The following is a 17,893-nucleotide window of genomic DNA, read 5'->3' on the forward strand; positions in this document are numbered from 1 at the left end:
TTATTTCACTGAAGATTTCCACACCTCCAAACAGAAGACTCCTCTCTGGCATCTCTGGAATCTGAGAAGAGCTTTTTCAACAACTCCGTAAGACGCTGTTAAGTTTTTCATGAACAAGAAGCAAAGAATGTGAGGCAATAAAAAACCCCCAACAACTTTTAAGGAGAACTAAACTAGACAATGGCTAAATTTAAATGTCCCATAACAAAGGGAAACTCTGATACCCAAAGGAGTTCACATCAGAGAAGGAAAAACACTAATTCCTCCTTCAGTTTCCAGCATTTGCCCATCCCTCCCTGGCACAAAGACAGGAGGGATGCCCTGGCCATGGCACCCAGGCTGAATTTCTCCCAAAATCACTGATGTGGAGTCCCTGCAAAGACCCAGCAGAAGCTCTGGAGGGAGCAGCAGTGGAATGTTCTCATGTACCATTCTGCAAGGTCTGGTTTTACTGATTTACCTGAGGAGCCAAGGAAAAGCTGTTCTGGAGCTCTTGGACTGCATTTTGGATTCCAGTTAATCAAGCAGAACTGTAACACATTCCCATGTGGCACTTGGTCACAGAACAGAATTTGGGCACTGTACATCTGCAGAAAATAAATTCATTTTTGTCCCCTTCCAGAAATTAATGCTCACAGACAGGGGAAAAATGGTTGTGTTCTTCAGGCAGATTATGTTTTACCCAGGAGAACCAAATATTTAAACATCAATCTTCTTTTTGAAGCATACTGGCTCTACTGTAGGTACTTCAGCACATCCTGAAAGTCAGAGGCTGTGAGCATTCACTACGACAAATTCCATTTTTGATGTCAAAGATGATTAAGAAAAACTAAAAACCCAACCAGTATCATGGCTGACATTCCACTTTTAGCAGGTCAGTGGTGGTGTAAATACACCATTATCATCTTGGCTCAGCAGAAAGGGTCCATGGCTGTGATTCACCCAGAAGAATGTGGGTGTTGAAACAACACTTGGTTCTCCACCTCCCATGCTCACCAGCTTGGAGAAGTGACATCTATTTTTCAGCAGATACCACACTTGGAGCTGAGGTCACTAATTCCTGGTGACATTACTCACTCTCAGTAACGAGTCCAGTGTGGAGTGAACAACTACCTTAATTTCATTACACATCAGCAGCTTTGAGATCTCTTTGAATAAATGAGGCCGCCTGGTGCTGCTGAACCAATTAGTTTCACTGACAAAAAACTTGAAGTGACTTGCAGGTACAACACATTTTCTAGCAGACACAGAATTCACTATGAAGTTAATCAAACACCTGGCAGTTCTACAGCAGAAGTGGCTGAGCTACACAAAGGGGGAATTATCAAATACAGAGAGAAAAAGTCAACTTTGAGGGTGTGGAGGATCCCTCACTGGGGATATTTCAGAACTGTCTGGATGTAAAAGGTTGGATCAGTGATCCACTGTGGTCCCTTCCAACATGACCCATTCTGGTGACTCTGAAACAAGGGGTTTAGGGTCAGTAGAAATGCCATCCCTGGTGGTTTCCTTCTTGGTAAGAAACATCACTTCCCTGAGGAAGAGATGGGCTGCAGGTTGAAAAAGAGAAAGGCAAGACAACTATAACACATAGACATGGGGTGGAAATAAAGAATAATACACCTTTCCAGGCTGAGATGGCTTCCTGATCAACAAAACCCCTCACTCAAGGGCTCAGTTAAAAAGAGCACAAAGAAATAACAATCCCTCTCTTCAGCCCTTCAGTGGGAGGCTGCCTTGGGCAGTACCGCTCAGATTTCTGTGGAGAACCCTCTTCTCACACAGGATTTCTGTATCTGCAGTACAATTAATTCACTCCCAAAGCAGGAGGCAGGAATGAGTCTGTCTTTTCACAGCCCCTTTGAAGCCATAGCTGTCACACCAAAACCACTCTCCTTTTTTTGCTCTAAACCTTGCACAGCAGCTAACACTGCATCTTTAGGCAATTTTCTCTGTTCTCTAAAGTGAAAGAAGACTAAGTTGGCCTTTGAGAAGCTATTTCATGCCAGAACTGTTTCCTTGCCACTGCACAGGGAATACAAGTGGGTTAAAGCAGTTCCCAAACCCTGTTTACCCTTTGCCTGTTTGCTGCCCCTCCCCATCGATCAGCAAGGAGCTGCAAACTGCAGATAAACCCCAGTGAAATATTGCTGCTGGTTTCCCCCATTTGTCAAGTCCTCCTTGCAAAGGGGACCAGAGCATTTGAGGCTGCAAACCTCAAATCTCAAGAAGCCAAGAAGGCATGAGGTCACTATTTCTCCACACTCACCAATTCCTGACTAAACAAAGAGCCTGCCTGTTCTTTACTAAGTCCACTCATTACATACTCACCAGTAAACCCAGTTACAACGTGGAAGAGAGAATTTTTACTGTTACACACTGTACTTGTCATGTTCAAGAAATGACACACAGGCAGCCCATGCAGACATTAAGTTTTAAAAAACTCAGTCTTGAAAAAAAAAAAAAAGGTGCTTTTTGTCAAAAGAAGATCAAGTACTCTATTTGTTACACTGGTTTTCTTCTTCAGGTGGACAGAAAAACTGCTGCACTGTGCATTTCTGGGAATATTCATTCAAAACAACAATCCCAGATGGTTTTTGGTGAAAAAAACATCAAAAAAATTACAGCACTGTGGAAGATGCACAGAGAGCAAGGCAGGTGCCAAACACAGCCCTGGACAGTCAAGCCTATGCCAGCTTACATTTGGTTTTTGATAAGAGTCACTTCGAGGCAGGTCTGTCTGATAACAGGCTTGAAAACATCCACTGCCTTTTCTTTGAGAGCGTCTGTCATTCAGACATTCTAAACAAATTCATTTTTAGGCCACATCCCTCAGAATTACACAAGCCTCTCTAATTACTTCATGTAGATATCAGTGAATCCAGACAACTACAATTTCTATTTAAGTGCCTTTAAAGAGAGCAATCATCCTCAGCTCTGAGGATTAGTTTTCCCTGGAGACAAGGACATAACCTTGGGATTTGTCACTCAAAACACTTCTGTTCTTCCTCTTCCCATTTCCTATCTGCCTCCTTGAACCTTTTTGTTTTACGAGCAGAGAGCAGAGATGGTTGGTTCCATCTCCTTTATTTGGGTTCCCCACAGACCTGGTGCAGAGACAACCAGCTCTTCCCACAAGATTTGTATAAGTGGGTCTATTTTGAAGTTTGATTTCACGACAGAAGAGCTGCAGGGGCAATTCAGGAAACCAAGGCAGGTGTGAAGCAAGAAGAGAATGAGAAACCTCAGCCCCACTTGAGGAAACACATCTGAGTGCACATGAAATGAGCTGGAACAATGGCTCTGGAAAGTCCCCTCCATCCCACCACACAGCTTTGTTTCCTCATATTCCTGCTGCTCCCACCTCTGGAAGACCCTTTCCTAGAGACAGCACAAGAGTTTATGGACTATGATTCATTCAGTAGCTGCTACTATTAAGGCTCTTAGCAGAGACAGCAATTACAGCTGAGAATCCACTTTGCATAAAACACTTCATCATTTTGAAGGAGGGCATGGGAGGCAGAGAGAAACTCAGTCATGGTAAATATAACTTGGATTAAGTCCATCTGACATTCAAAGATGACTGTGCACAAACAGACTCCATTTTCTCTCTCCAGGAACACTTCAGAGGAGGTCGGTGTTGCAAAGGGGAGATCAGAGTTTAACCACCCTGTCCCAGCACCTTCCCTTCTCCCTTTCCCCAAATCAATGCAGCTTGGAGGCAGAAGGGGAGGAAAAAACCCAGGCCATGTTGGTTATTTTCCATGTGAATTCATGGTATCAAAAGGAAGCTCTGCCTGCTGACTGAGCAGGATCATTCAGGCTGGAGACACGAATAGAAACGCCCTGGCTTTAATCCCCAGTGGTATTTCTAGAGAAACCTTCCCACCAGAGGCATGCTGCTGAGTGACAAGCAGCATCTCTATCTGTGTGCTCTGCTGACTTCTCAGGCAGCTTCTCTGCTCACCTCAGCAAAGCCTTAAAATTTAGAAGTGCCCAAGAGAAAACCTGGCTCCCTCCAGCTCAGGCACGGTGGGGTCTGTGATCAGCCCCTGGAACACCCAGGGATGGCACTCCCCATCCTCTCCCCAGCATCCAACACGAAAATATGAAATAAACCAGATCCTCAAGCTGTAGCTTCTAGATCAGGAATGGACACTGGGAGCTCCTGGGACCAGAGGAGGCTGCGGAGCTGAGCAAGGGCCTGGAGCATCTTGGTGCCCAGGAGATGCTGAGGGAGCTGGGGCTGCTCAGCCTGGAGAGGAGCCCTCAGCCCTGGGGGGTCCCTGGGTGTCCCTGTGTCCCCCTGTCTGTCCCTGTCTGTCCCTGGCTGTCCCTGTGTCCCCCTGTCTGTCCCTGTGTCCCCCTGGCTGTCCCTGTGTCCCCCTGTCTGTCCATCCCTGTGTGCAGAGGTCGGAGCAGGCCCAGCTCTGCCCCAGGCCCAGCCATGGCCCCAGAGCCCCGGGCAGGGCCTGAGCCCAGCAATTCCCCTCAGAGGAGGCAGAGCTGCTGCCATGGGCAGGGCCAGCCCTGAGCAGAGCCCAGAGGGGCTCTGGGGTCTCACTGCAGAGCAGGCTGGACCCTGCTGTGCCCTGAGCTCGGGGATGGCCCTGCTGGAGCAGGGAGGTGCCACCAGGGACCCTCTGTGGTCCCTCCAGCCTGAGCCATCCCGTGGAACTGCTGTCCTCAGACTTGATCTCTTGAGACCAAAAAAAAAACCCAAAATAGATGGGGCTAGAAAAAAAAAAAAAAAGAGAAACTAAGATGGCATAGAGAATAGTCCAGGGTTACTAAAAAAATTAGATTTTAAATTAAAATCCAATCTCTTAGCTAAGAGCTTCCAAGCTGTTTAACAGGCAGCAACTGCTCCTCTGTTTCCTTGGGTCACTGCTCCCAAACAATGACTTTGGGACAATTTATCCCTGCTTTGCCAACAAAGCTGCTGGGCACCAGGACCTCAAGAACACCAGCTGAGGAGCACAAGCCATCAGGTGGCTTTTAAGCTCTTCAGAGACCATCTAGCTCTAAATAAAACCAAGCAGGCTTAGACACAGTCTCACTCCACCAAAGGTAGGCAGGTACTTCTATCAGAACACACTTTTCTGGCTTCATTCCCTCCTACAAAGCACATCAGACACTCATGGTAAGATCTTGAAAACTGTTGCTTCTGTAAAATGGATAAATCTAAAGCCACCAATTTAGCTTTCAACATGACAGCTCAAGCTGAGGGGAAATACAGAGGTAGAACAAACAGCACAGCTGCGTCAGGTTTGCACACAAGGAACTCTTTTTATTAGCAAAATACCATTTACTTAAAAAATAAAATCCCAGATGCCTGTCTGAAGTAGTTGGGGGGAGTGTTACTGCTCACAGTTGTTGAAACCATCCCTAGAACTCCTCTGCCCAGGACCAGAGATAAAAAGCCTAACCTCTTTACTTGCTAAATTGATTTCATTCAGCAGTGTAACAGCTGGAGTGTGCAGAGATGGCCTGAAAGATCTTTTACCCCATTCCCAAGGACAGAATATGTGAAATAAAACAGCAAAGATGGCCCTGGAGAACAGCTGGGGTCTGGGACACAGAGAAGGCACAAGCAGGACACAACTCCCCTCTGCTTAGTGACCCTGCCAGGGGCTGGGCGTCACCAGGAGAGGAGAGGAATAAAAAGAAGCCTGGCAAGGAACAAACACTGCTCAGCAATGCCCTGGGCTGGATTATGTCCCCCAGCTGCTTGAGAGCTGCTACAGGAAAAAAAGAAGTCAGATGTAGGATGGGCTTTAATTGGGGAAGCATCAAGAAAAGCCTGTCCTTTTAAAGCAAAGCCTCTCTTACTGGACACTAAAAAAGTAGTGAGTTCCAACACCCTCTGCATTTTCAGTTCCTCAGTTCCTGTGCTCCTTGCTGTACCTGTGCTGGGAAAAAATCTCCAATTTTGCTCCACAAACCTAGCAAAGAAAGAAGAATTTCCACACATAGTAAATTCATTCTAAAACAGGTGAAGAAGTAGAGTTACCTTATTCTTACACCTTACTCTACACATGTATAGAAAGCATTAATTTTTCTATTTTCATTGAGAAATATTAGCTCAAGATTTAATTCTGAAATCCTTTCTCTAGCTGTTTTTCTCCCCACCCAAAGGCAAGTGCATGTTCTGACAGCTCTACAAGAACACTTAGCTCCTACAACCCAGCACAGACAATAAAATCAATCACTCTTCTCCAAGTCCAACCAAGTAGGTGAAATGTGTTTAAATGAATGGGAAAACAATGGCAGGAAGTCAGCAGCAGGGACAGAAAAGAGGAACTACTGACTTTTGAGCACTTCATTCTGCTAATTCTTTGTTTAGATGACATTTCTATGTTTCCTGACTGCTGGCAGATGAGAACATGATGTGCAGGGAGCAGCTCAGGACAGCTCTGGCAGAGCCAGGCTGTGATCCCAGGATGAGCAATGGGAGCCAACAGATCTGATTTTGTTCTGCTCACTGTGTAATTCCTGTTCCACTCAATTAAACCTTTCTTCTTCAGCTCGTTCATTCTGTACAGCAGCACCTGGCAACATCTGCCCACCTTTCCTCCAGCACGTGGCAATCTACAGGTGGGAAAATGCAAATATCTGAAGCTAAACTAGCAGAGCTCCAAGTTCCACTTGAAGGAATGGCTGGGGGGATTTTTAGATTGGATATTAGGAAAAGGTTCTTTGCCCAGAGGGTCGTGGGGCTCTGACCAAGGCTGCCAGAGCTCCAGGAGAGTTTGGACAACACTCCCAGGGATGCAGAGGATGGGATTGTTGGGGAGTCTCTGCAGGGCCAGGAGCTGGCTCAATGATCCTTGTGGGTCCCTTCCAGCTCAGAATATTTTGAGATTCTCTGATTTCTTTGAAGGTCTGTACAAGGAAAGCAGCAGGAAGGTGACTTTAGGAAAACAAACTGGATGTGCTCTGCAAGAGCCCAGCTTGGTTCAGTACCAGGGCTGTGCCTGGAGAGCAGCTTGGGAACAGCGCTGGTGGTTTTGGGAATTGGGACACAAACTTTGAAGCATGTGCAAAGTAAGATAAGTGATCCTGCTAATCGCAGTTTCACACAGAAAATAAACACTGAATACACAAACACCAAAGCTTGGCCCCGAGTGTGAGCTGGAGATGCAAATACAGATTCAAAGCCGGACCAAGAAGCCGATACTTGTAAATACCAAGACGTTATTAACACATTTTATAAGATTACACCCCCGTAACAGCAGATAAATTACACACCTCATTAAGCAATCGGCCAGTCCTCATTTACACACAATGGGACATTAACACACACTGCAGAACCTGGGCTTTACTGGACAAATTCTCAAGGCTTCAGAATTACATCGGAACTGGTTAATCCTCCATTACTTTGAGCAAGCTCTGATATGAGAAGGACCAGACAGGGAGATGGAGGGGCTGATGGAGTTTTAAACCAGTTTATCTGGACTGCAAGCCGGTGAAGATTGCAATTTTTCAAATGCTGTATGACTGACTTCTCACTCCCAACATCACAGCAGTTTTCAAAGCAAACAGGATTTTTTTCTGACCTGCTGGCTCTCCACACTTACAAACCCAGGAGTGAAATGTAGGAATACATTTCCTTGCCAGCCAGCTCCTCCCTCTTAATTCCAGTTCCAAGAACATAATGAAACCAACAGAGGAAGTGTCTGAAACAAGGAGGAGTACTGAGAACAAGAAAACAAGGTTAGGCCAGGAGGACTGCCATTAATTATATAATCCAGCCTTTGGGTAAGTGGACATTTAGGGAAAGGGGCTGAGAGAAGCTTGGAGGCACCAGCCTGAGCACATTATGTCATCTGGCCTGCTGGTTACTTAGCAGGTACAGGATCTGCATAGGGACAGAAAAACAAACCCATTTATTTCTAGGACAAAACACTTGCAATCCTCACAGCTGCTGAAAAAAGGCACAAAAATTCATACATTCTGCTCTCACTTAGATTGATTCCAATTCTCCTTTCTCCTCCCTTCTGCCTGCCCTGTGGTTCTATTGTGCTGCCCTGCAGAACACCTTTTTGTCAACCATGTGCCAAACTTTGTGGTTTTATTCTTCCAGTGCATATCAAGGAGTTCTCTCAGGAGTATACTCAGCAATTGTATTGCTGCAATATGCCAAAAGTGCAACTATTTTAGGTGACACTGAAGGATGGAAGACAGGAAGCAGTACATCACTTTTCTTTTTCCTGCAAAATAAAATGTGACGCTCAAACACGTTCCAAAGGCAATTAGGAGGAGGAGAAAAGTATAATCTCAAATACTCAAAAGTGGAGTCTTGCCAGCAAGCATTTTATTTCCTTTTAGGCACTGAAGCAGGTGTCAAAATGAAGGATGGGAGAGAAATGTATTTTTAATAAAGTGAGCAAATTACACTTTGCTTCATCAAAACAGGAGAAAAGTGTCATGAAGAAAAAATGCTCAAGTAAGGGGACTGGTATTTAAAGGGATCCAGCCCTTTGCTGGACTGTAAGAGCCATTGTACTCCTGAGTGGGAGCAGCATTTTCTGGAGAACAGGGAGAATGGGGAAGAGCATTAAACATAGATGGCTGTTCCCCAAGCCAAGCAGAATGTTCAGATATATGAATGCCACAAGCTGACTGGAACCTTCCTGGTCCAGAGCCTTCAACTCAGAGATTCTGGTTCCTGCAGCTCCCCAGCACTTCCACCCTTCACCATCCCCTTGGTCCTGAACATTTCTCATTTTCCCGGTGGGACACCTGCCAGCTCAGGGGCCTCAACCTCCTGCCACATTCCCTTCCCACAAACAAACAAAAGTCCTGATCTGCAGCAGACACTGAACAAAATTCAAAGCTGGACAGTGATTTCCAAGAATTTACCAGCACACAACCAGAGAGCTATGGAAAAAAGAGCTGTACCATAGTCTTTTCCACAGCTTCCAGGAATCACTAAACACTAAGGCTCTGCTGCTGCCTTGCACTGCTGAACACCTTGAAACAAGATCTGGGAAGAATATTTTAGCATCAGAAATGTTGAGGTTTTATTTGGAGAAGCTGCTTTCTGGTTTAAGTCCCAGCTGCACTTGCTCAGAAATTAATACAAAAGAGCATGAACAAATATAACATCTGGGGAATCAAGGAAAAAAAGGGGAGAGAGGGATAGGTGAAGAAAACAACTCCATAAGGCTTCCCTCAAAAGCACACATGCCAATCCGTACCTACTGCAGAGAGAGATTTCTCCATATCAAACTCCTGTCCCATTCAAGGGATTAAAATACATTGTACTCTTCCAGAATATCAGTAACTCTGCAGTGACCAGCTCAGGTTCTCCTATTTAAATTCCAATCCAAGAAGACAAGAATTTCTGTACAAGCTTCTACAACTCATTCCTGTATTTTATTTGCAACTAAGTGTGTTACCTACAAGCAAGTACAACCCTTCTGCATTGCCTGGCTTCCACGTCAAGTCCCTGCTTTAATACAATTTCCAAGAAATATCTGTCTGGATGCCCAATAAAAAAACATAACTGATGCAGACTCAAGAGCTGCAACTTGCAGGTTTACCACTGCTTTTTGGTCCAGATATAACCTGTTATAATACAGCAGCCCCATTCAGATTTCAGTGCAGATTTCACATTTCATTTAGAATGACACAGAATCCAAGTAACGCTCAAAGACTTCACCTTTATCAGAAAACAAGGTCACATTTACATTACTGATGTTTTAGGGGGCACACAGGGGTGTGCAGAGAGCAAAACTCTGGAAATTTTGAAGCCAGGTTTGGAAGCCAGCTGATCTGCTTTAGGATATAATGAAATAAACACTAAGGAATCATGACCTGAAATCCTGTCAGCAGTAATACAGGCCTGCACATTTTAACATACTCTTCTATTACATGCCAATCTTTCTGGCTTCTCTGAATTAAACTAAATACATCTCATTTGGAAACATCCTTCAAAAAAAAAAAAAAAAACAACCAAACAGAAAAGCAAACATCCAAACACACACAATTCAGTGAGCTGCACTGGCCAACGACATCTTGTATGTGCCTGCCATGATTATTACTGAAATACTCAGACATTTCAGTAAAAAGAAGATTTACTACTAAAATACTCAGGCATTTCAGCAAAAGGAAAATTTTGTAGATTGTGGCAAGGCTGTGGTTAATTTTTTGGCAGACCAAGTTTTCCATTTCGAGAGCAGCTGGCTCTGTACAGGAATACCTAGACATCACTTCAGGGCTTGTGCTTGGACAGAAGACAAGAAAAACAGATGATTCCCCACTCCTTCCTTCATTGCAAGACTACTCTTTCCTCACCACCTCCACCATTTGAACTACATGCCTAAAAAATACACCAGCACACTTCAAAATACAAGCTGAACAAGGTCCCCAGGTCCCAGTCCAGGCTGGTGGCATTGCTTCAGCTCTGTTTACAGTGTGATTCAGTCATTTTCACAGCAATGAACTATGATGGCATGAAGGAAGCATCTGTGTCACCAAGGACTGAACAAAGGAGGACAGTTAAAGTTCAGAAGGAACAATGCAAAACTTTCCTACCAAGCCAGACTTTAATATTTCCCTACTTACTCAGGAAAAAAAATCTCCACTCTGATGATATTTTGAGAGAAATGATGCACTAGGGACACTTAGAAAGAAATATTTACATACATGCACACCATGTATAATCAGTTATTTGTGGCACAAACATCAATAGACTCTGTCTGTACAGCTCTGCCTGCCCATCTGACTGCTGTGACTGCAGAATAATTTCTCAGGTGCCCTCAAAGGGCCATTGTTGAGCCAAAGTTAGTCATGGCACTGCTTGGCACCCAAATCCACGTTGGCCATTACGTAAGGTGGCAGCAATACCACTTGGCAGAGTTGTTTACCAGTGGCATTGCACAATGTGAACTGGAACAGGCTCCAGACGTGGCTGCAGGTGGGGATGGAAATGCAGCTACTGCTGAAATGAGCTCAGTTTGTCAGAGCACGCTGCCAATAATGCCAAGGTCATGGGGCTGGACTCGATGAGCCTTGGGGGTCCCTTCCAACAGAGAATATTTTGTCATTCTGTAATTCTGGAAACCTGGAACTACCCAAACCAGAGCTGTGCTACAGCCCCTAGACAATGATTTAGGAATGATTTACCAGCTCAGTCACATACAGGAATTAATATTTTGGATGAAATCATTGCAACCTTATTGCTCTTAGCAAAGGGAGTATGTTTGGGTTTAAGTTAGACCTAAGAGTTGTGGTGGGGAATGGACTGACTGATGCTCAGACTTGTGACCTGGAACAGTTGTGCAATCGATTCCTGTCCAGATTAATGAGCACAAACCAGGGAATTTTAGGTAATTTTGAGTCTACAGAGAAAAATCTTTTCCAAATTAAGCATCCCTCAGACACCTCCTCATTCACTTGTTAAGGCAAATAACTTGATTTTAGCCTTCTTTCAGAAAAGAAGGAACAAAACAGTCTTTCATGGTCCCCTCATTTTTCTTTTGGTCAGGAATCGATTTCACAGCTGTGCCTGGTCACAAGTGTGAGCATCAGTTTGCTATTCACCATCACAATCCTTAGGTTTAATTTAAAACCAAACAAACTCCCTTTTGCTAAGAGCAGGAAGGTTGGAGTGTGTCAGCTTTGGTTAAGACTGAACAATTTGATTTAAAAGAAAACCTTCAGGAACTAAAGCGAAGACCTGCCTGTGTCCCAAAACAATAAAAATGATCCATAGGTCTGAATCAGCACACCCACACTAAAATACCATTTATCACAGACATGCCAAAGAACAGCTGACAGTGGGAGCCTGTCATACTGTGCAGATGGAATAAAAGTTTTTGCCTTCTACTCTGGATCAGCATTTAAATCTAAATCCTTTCTAAGCTTGGCTCCTTTCCCATGACCTCCAAAATCCGGGTACAGCACGCTGTTACTTCATACAGGTTATCACATGGTGAAAAAAAAACCAACCAAACCCCAAAACCAAACAAGGAACAATAAAAAACCCTAATGAAAACATCACAATGATTAACTGTGGAAAATAAATTCTGAATCTTTAAGTTAAAAATAAAAAAAAAAGGATTCACAGACATTTGCCACACTGTGCGAAACACCTGGCCAGGGCACAACTGTGAATTACTCAGGATTAGAACAAAAACTTGATTTCAGAGTGGTCTATTTTAGTTTTTCTCAGTGTAACCAACTAAAGTGCCAAGATGGTTCAGAAGTTTCAGTATTTTACAAACCCACAGTAACTCTTCCATGCAGACAGGCAGGTGCAAGCAAAAGCCACCAGAGTCAAGAGAATTTGCAGCAATGCTGCTCCCCACCATGTCCTCCTCCACTGCAGGGGAGTCACTTCATCCTTACATCTGTAATTCTCATTTTTATTTGTGTCATTCTCAACACCTGAGCAGTTTGAAGTCCCAGCACCAGCTTAGCCTCTTGCTAATAGGATCACACAACATGTGGGATCCCTCCTGGCTGGCTCACAATCACCACTCAAGATGACCCAGGCTTAGAGTTTAATCTAATTATGATTTGAACCATCCTCAGAGGCTGCAAGTGTGCAGGTGACACCAGATCTTAAAGGCTCCAAGGGGAAATACCCTCTCAGCTCCAGTGAGAGAACTCAAAATCCCCCATCAAACACATCCAAAGCTGCTTTGCTGACACAAGTTCTAAAAACCAGGAGATGGGCAAGAAGGGAAAAATCTGTCTCTGTCTCTCAGCCAAATGGGTGTTAAAAAATAGGAAAAGAACCAGGCCTTCTGGAAATACAAACTGATTTAGTAGCTCTGTAGGAGGGCTGGGTTCTTGTGACATGCACTGAACAGACCTGTACTGAAGGCTCCAATCTGGAAGCTGAAAACTTGGTTCTGTACCAACATCACAGCAGGACTGGGGGGATTAGTCTGAATTGAATGCTTTGAAAAATGAAAAGCATTAGGTAAATACTGAGTATTATTAAAACCCTGAAGATACTGGACACAGAATAATTATTATTCATGTGAGATTACTGTGAAAATATTGGTTTATTTATGAATTAAATGAAGTTTGTATTAGGAAAGGGAACCACTGATAAGCCAAGAAAACAGAAATCCTACAGAAAAAAAATTGTACAAAAAAGTACAAGTAACAAACCAAGCTACTTCCATATCAGACTGACTGATGGAGAAAACTCCCAAGAAAGATTTTTAAGCAATTTTGGTTCTTCAATCTAGCTAAGTTTAAGACAGAGCAGAGATTTAGTCCCATGGAAGTAAATTATTTCTTTGACTTTTAGTTGGTGAAGAACAGGGACATTTCTGGTCCTGGGCTGTTTTAATTACTTGTCATTTGTGTCTCATCATCTCCAGATGAGATTTGGGCAACCTATTCCTCCTAGAGCTATTTTGTGTGGAAACAGCTCAAAGCCTGAACTTGCAGCTGCTCTACAATGCCCCTCTCTACACCTGGTGCCAGCTATCAACATCCTGCCACCCTAAAATACCAAAAATAAAGCTCTAAGAAAGGGGAGGATACAAAACCAACAAAACCTTGCCTTTCCAAATGTCCTTGGCAGAGCAGCTAAGGCCAGAATTCCTTCAGATGCAACGTGAAACGTGTGGCCTCCAGAACACAAAACCTTTCCACGTGGAATGCTGGACTCTAGAAGATAGGCAGGGGCATTTCTAAAAGTTTCTTAGCAATCCAAGCCCCTGCTCACACACAGGCATGTAAAAGGCAGGGTACCAAACTGTACCTGCCAAAACATCCTGCTGAAATCTCTGAGAGAAAAACATTGACATTTACATGGTGAAAATGTCATTTTCATTCAGAAATTTACTCAAGGTGGTGACCTTATTTCTCCAAGAGCCTTGTATTGCACGTTCTAGAGTTGTCAGGAAGTACCTGTGTGGTTTTTTTTAATGTGTGCATCATATTTTACCTACAGCAGTAAAATTTTCCAGCCTCAGCAGATTTTGTTCCACTGCCTACACTATGAACAAAACCCACAACAGCTAAAAAGGGCTCTAACCTTTGCAAACCTTTTGGTCCTGAACTCTGTTCATGCTTCTAAAACAGGAAAGTGGTTTGCTGCACGTGACAATAGCTCCTCTGTACTTTGGATAGGAAATTCCTGTTATCAATGGCAGCTTTTGAAAAATTCATCCTTGCAGAAAAGCTGAAGTTCAGTGAGCTTATGTTATTTGAGAAAGAGCTTTGAAGTGTCTATTTCTAATCCTCCACTCTGAATGACAAAGAAGTTATTTGCAATTGTGAATCTTTAAAATGCAGATCTGAACTGATGTCTCTGTTTTTGTAACTCATTAACACAAACCCTGCAATTCAGCTTTTACTGAACATCTTTTTTCCATTCCAAAGTGAAGCACTAGTGCTGTCTCTTAAGATGATTATGCTCTTGGTGAGCCAGTGTTTCCATTCTGAGACCCAACAGAAATTACATTTTCAAATACATCAGAAATAACATTTTCTTTATCTGCTATTACAAAGTGACAGCCACAGCCCAGGATCTCTTATTGTTCATGTATTTTACAAGTCTGAAAATGGATGGCAATAGGATTCGCAGCTGGCAGAATGTCTCCAAAGAAGAGTTTTTCTATCAAATTTTACACAAAAGCAGAAAGAAATGAGGCTCTGGGCCCCGGATCCCACATGATCCAGCAGATGCTGTTTCCAGCTTCAGCAAGTTTTCATTCAGAAGCAACTGCCTCCATGTTCAACAATGCCTCATGGATCACACAAGATCCTGTTAGCCTGTATAAATGAGAGGCCTGGTTTAGAATTACAGTAAAAATATAATAAAACACTGCACTATCACCATTTCCCATCTCAAAGGGCTGCACATGTAGAGGTCATGATGATCCTACATGGAAAGGACTGCAGTTACCTGCATATTCCCAAAAATGTATCTATTTTTTATTGTACTATTAACGTTGTAGTAAAATCTGTATTAGAAAACTCATCTGTGCATCTTCCCCTTGGCATCTCTGAAATTGGAAAGATGCAAATTGTTGGTTCAAGAACAGCTCAAAAAAGAAATGAACCTGCAGTTGCTATTTTGGCTCCAGTGAAGTCAGAGAGGTCTTTTTCACTTCTGCTTTGGTACCTGACACTGCCTCCAATGGCCCAGGGGATGAAGGAGCCACACAGAAAGGCCAATCCTACAACTTGCACCTGCTCAAAATGGCAAAACCAGAGGTGGAGGCATCGATGTTGGCACCCAGCCATCAGACACGTGGCACAGCTTTGGCACATGGAGCCAGCTGCAAAGAGCGACCCCTTAAAGATGCTCTGGGAGCTCCAGCCTAAGCAGTGACCCCCTAAAGCCACTGTGGGAGCCCCACTGTGATCTCCTAAAGCTACTGTGGAAACCCCAACATAAGAAATTACCTCTGAAGCTGCTGTTGGAACCGAACCATAAGAAATGACCCTCTGAAGGTGCTGTTGGAACCCCACTCTAAGGAATGATGCCCTAAAGCTGCCATGGGAGCCACACCATGACCTTCTAAAGGTGCTGCAGGAGCCCACCACAAAGAGTGACCTCTCTCACAAAAAGTGAGACCCCAGACACCTGCGGGAGGAGCAGCAGCCCAGCACCTCCCCCCCAACACCCGCATCCATCACCCCGCAGGTCCTGCTGCTCCCTCCGTCCTGCCCAGGCAACCCGAACTGCACACACCCCCTTCGGCTGGATGGAACCGCACGATGGAGCTGGGCACAGCCTCCCTGCTCACAGTCCGTCCATCCATCCATCCATCCATCCATCCATCCATCCATCCATCCATCCATCCATCCATCCATCCATCCATCCATCCACCCGCCCATCCCACGCGCACCCGCGGGCGGGGAGCGACGCGGGGCGGCGGCGGGCGCTGCCCGCGGGGCGGGCGGGCTCTGTCGCGACTCCGGGCGACACTCACCTCCTGAAGTCAAAGGGCATGGTGGTGGCGGTGGTGGCGGCGGGCGGGCTGCGGGCGCCCCCGGCCCCGGCTGTGGCCTCGCTGCCGGCGGCTGCAGGGCCAGGAAGTGACGGCCCCGGCCCCGGCCCCGGCGCCGCGCAGCCCCAGCCCATTGGGCGGCCGGGCCGGCCGGGGCTTCCGCCGCCGGGTTACGGAGCGGCCCCACCGCGCTCGGGGATCCGGGATCCGGGATCCGGGATCGGGGGTGAGGGATGCGGGATGCGGGGTGAGGGATGCGGGATGCGGGGTGAGGGATGCGGGCGGCCCCAGGGCCCGCGGGGCTCCCGCACTTTGCAGGGTCCGCTCGGCTCAGCCCCGCGGCTCTCAGAGCGCTGGCAGCGCCGAATTACGGAGTTATTTGGGTTGGAAAAGAGCTCTAGGATCATCAAGTGCCCAATCCCCGCCTTGTCCCCAGCCCAGAGCCCCCAGTGCCACCTCCAGCCCTTCCTTGGGCACCTCCAGGGATGGGCACTCCAACCCTCCCTGGGCAGTTCCAGTGCCTGAGCCCCCTTTCCATGGGGAAATTCCTGCAGTGCCCACCCTGAGCCTGCCCTGAGCCCCCTTTCCATGGGGAAATTCCTGCTGTGCCCACCCTGAGCCTGCCCTGAGCCCCCTTTCCATGGGGAAATTCCTGCTGATGTCCACCCTGAGCCTGCCCTGAGCCCCCTTTCCATGGGGAAATTCCTGCTGTGCCCACCCTGAGCCTGCCCTGGCCCTGCCTGAGGCCGTTCCCTCTCATCCTGGATGCCCACCTGGCTGTCCCCTCCTGTCAGGAGCTGTGCAGAGCCACAAGGGCCCCCCTGAGCCTCCTCTTCTCCAGGCTGAGCCCCTTCCCAGCTCCCTCAGCTGCTCCTGGGGCTCCAGACCGGAGTGTGGGGGTGTTTCAGGCTTTGTCCAGCATCTTTTGCACTCTCAGCATCACAGGAATAGCAGAGTGTGTCAGGGGCTGCTCCACGGGCTGTGTCTGCAGACAGGGGACGGTCTCACACCTCCAAGTGCTTGCCAAGGAAGGGAGAGCACCCACCCCTCCATCCCTGGGCACCTTTTCAGTTTATCTTAGATATTAGGAAGAAATTCTTCCCTCTGAGGGTGGGCAGGCCCTGGCACAGGATGCCCAGAGCAGCTGTGGCTGCCCCTGGATCCCTGGCAGTGCCCAAGGCCAGGCTGGATGGGATTTGGACCAACCTGGGACAGTGGAAGGTGTCCCTGCCCATGGCAGGGGTGGCACTGGATGATCTTCAAGCTCCCTTCCAACCCAAACCATTCCATGAGCCTGTGATAAGCTCCTTTAAGGGCCAGCACAGCTCTTTCACCTGCTCTTGGAAATCTTTTTTTTTTCTTCGCACTTTTAGTGAAGACAAGGATTTAAAGTTAGAAAAAGCTCCCCATTCATTAGATGAGGCATTTCCCCAATCTTTCCATTGTGCCTGCATGCCTTTCTCTGGCTGCATCCCTGGCAGGTTCAGTGCAGTGCACAGGGCTCATCCTGTCCTGCTCCATGCACCATCCCTGTTGCCATAATTCTGTCACCAGCTGAGAGCATCCCTCAGGGATGCTTTGTGCAGGTAGTGAGACTGCTGCTGTGTTCAGAATCACTGCCACTCACATGCAGTGCAGGTTACACTGCACTGCAGGAACAAAATACAACTCTTCTTGCCTTTAAGTCTAAAAGCAGGGCAAGAGAAAGAGTGAAATGACAGCAGTCTGAGTATGCAATATACTGCATTTCTAATTGATTCTGTACCTTTCTTCCTCCTCCTCCTGCTGTCATAATTTCTTTACTTAGAGATGCACATCTTTCCATTTTTTCCCCTTCACACAGAAACTAGGCCCATACCTGGTTAAAAAAAAAAGGAGAAATTCAAATTGAAGCAAGCAGGGGAAAATTACTGAAGAGTCAGAGCTGTTAATCAATACCATTTTCATTCAAAGAAAGAGAT

General features: G+C 46.0%; 1 protein-coding gene across 1 annotated transcript in view; it reads right to left on the bottom strand.

The window, feature by feature from the left end:
* ERGIC1 (endoplasmic reticulum-golgi intermediate compartment 1) overlaps positions 1 to 16,110 on the bottom strand; it is a 55,602-nt gene extending 39,492 nt beyond the window's left edge. Inside the window, exon 1 of the mRNA XM_071443588.1 lies at positions 15,915 to 16,110. Within this exon, the coding sequence (XP_071299689.1) occupies positions 15,915 to 16,066 (152 nt within the window). The 5' untranslated portion in view covers positions 16,067 to 16,110. The remainder of the gene's footprint in view (positions 1 to 15,914) is intronic.
* Between the last annotated feature and the right edge of the window lie 1,783 nt (positions 16,111 to 17,893).

Source organism: Agelaius tricolor, unplaced genomic scaffold, assembly GCF_023055355.1.
Source record: "Agelaius tricolor isolate 1412-34295 unplaced genomic scaffold, bAgeTri1.0.p SCAF_18, whole genome shotgun sequence".
NCBI lineage: Eukaryota > Metazoa > Chordata > Aves > Passeriformes > Icteridae > Agelaius > Agelaius tricolor.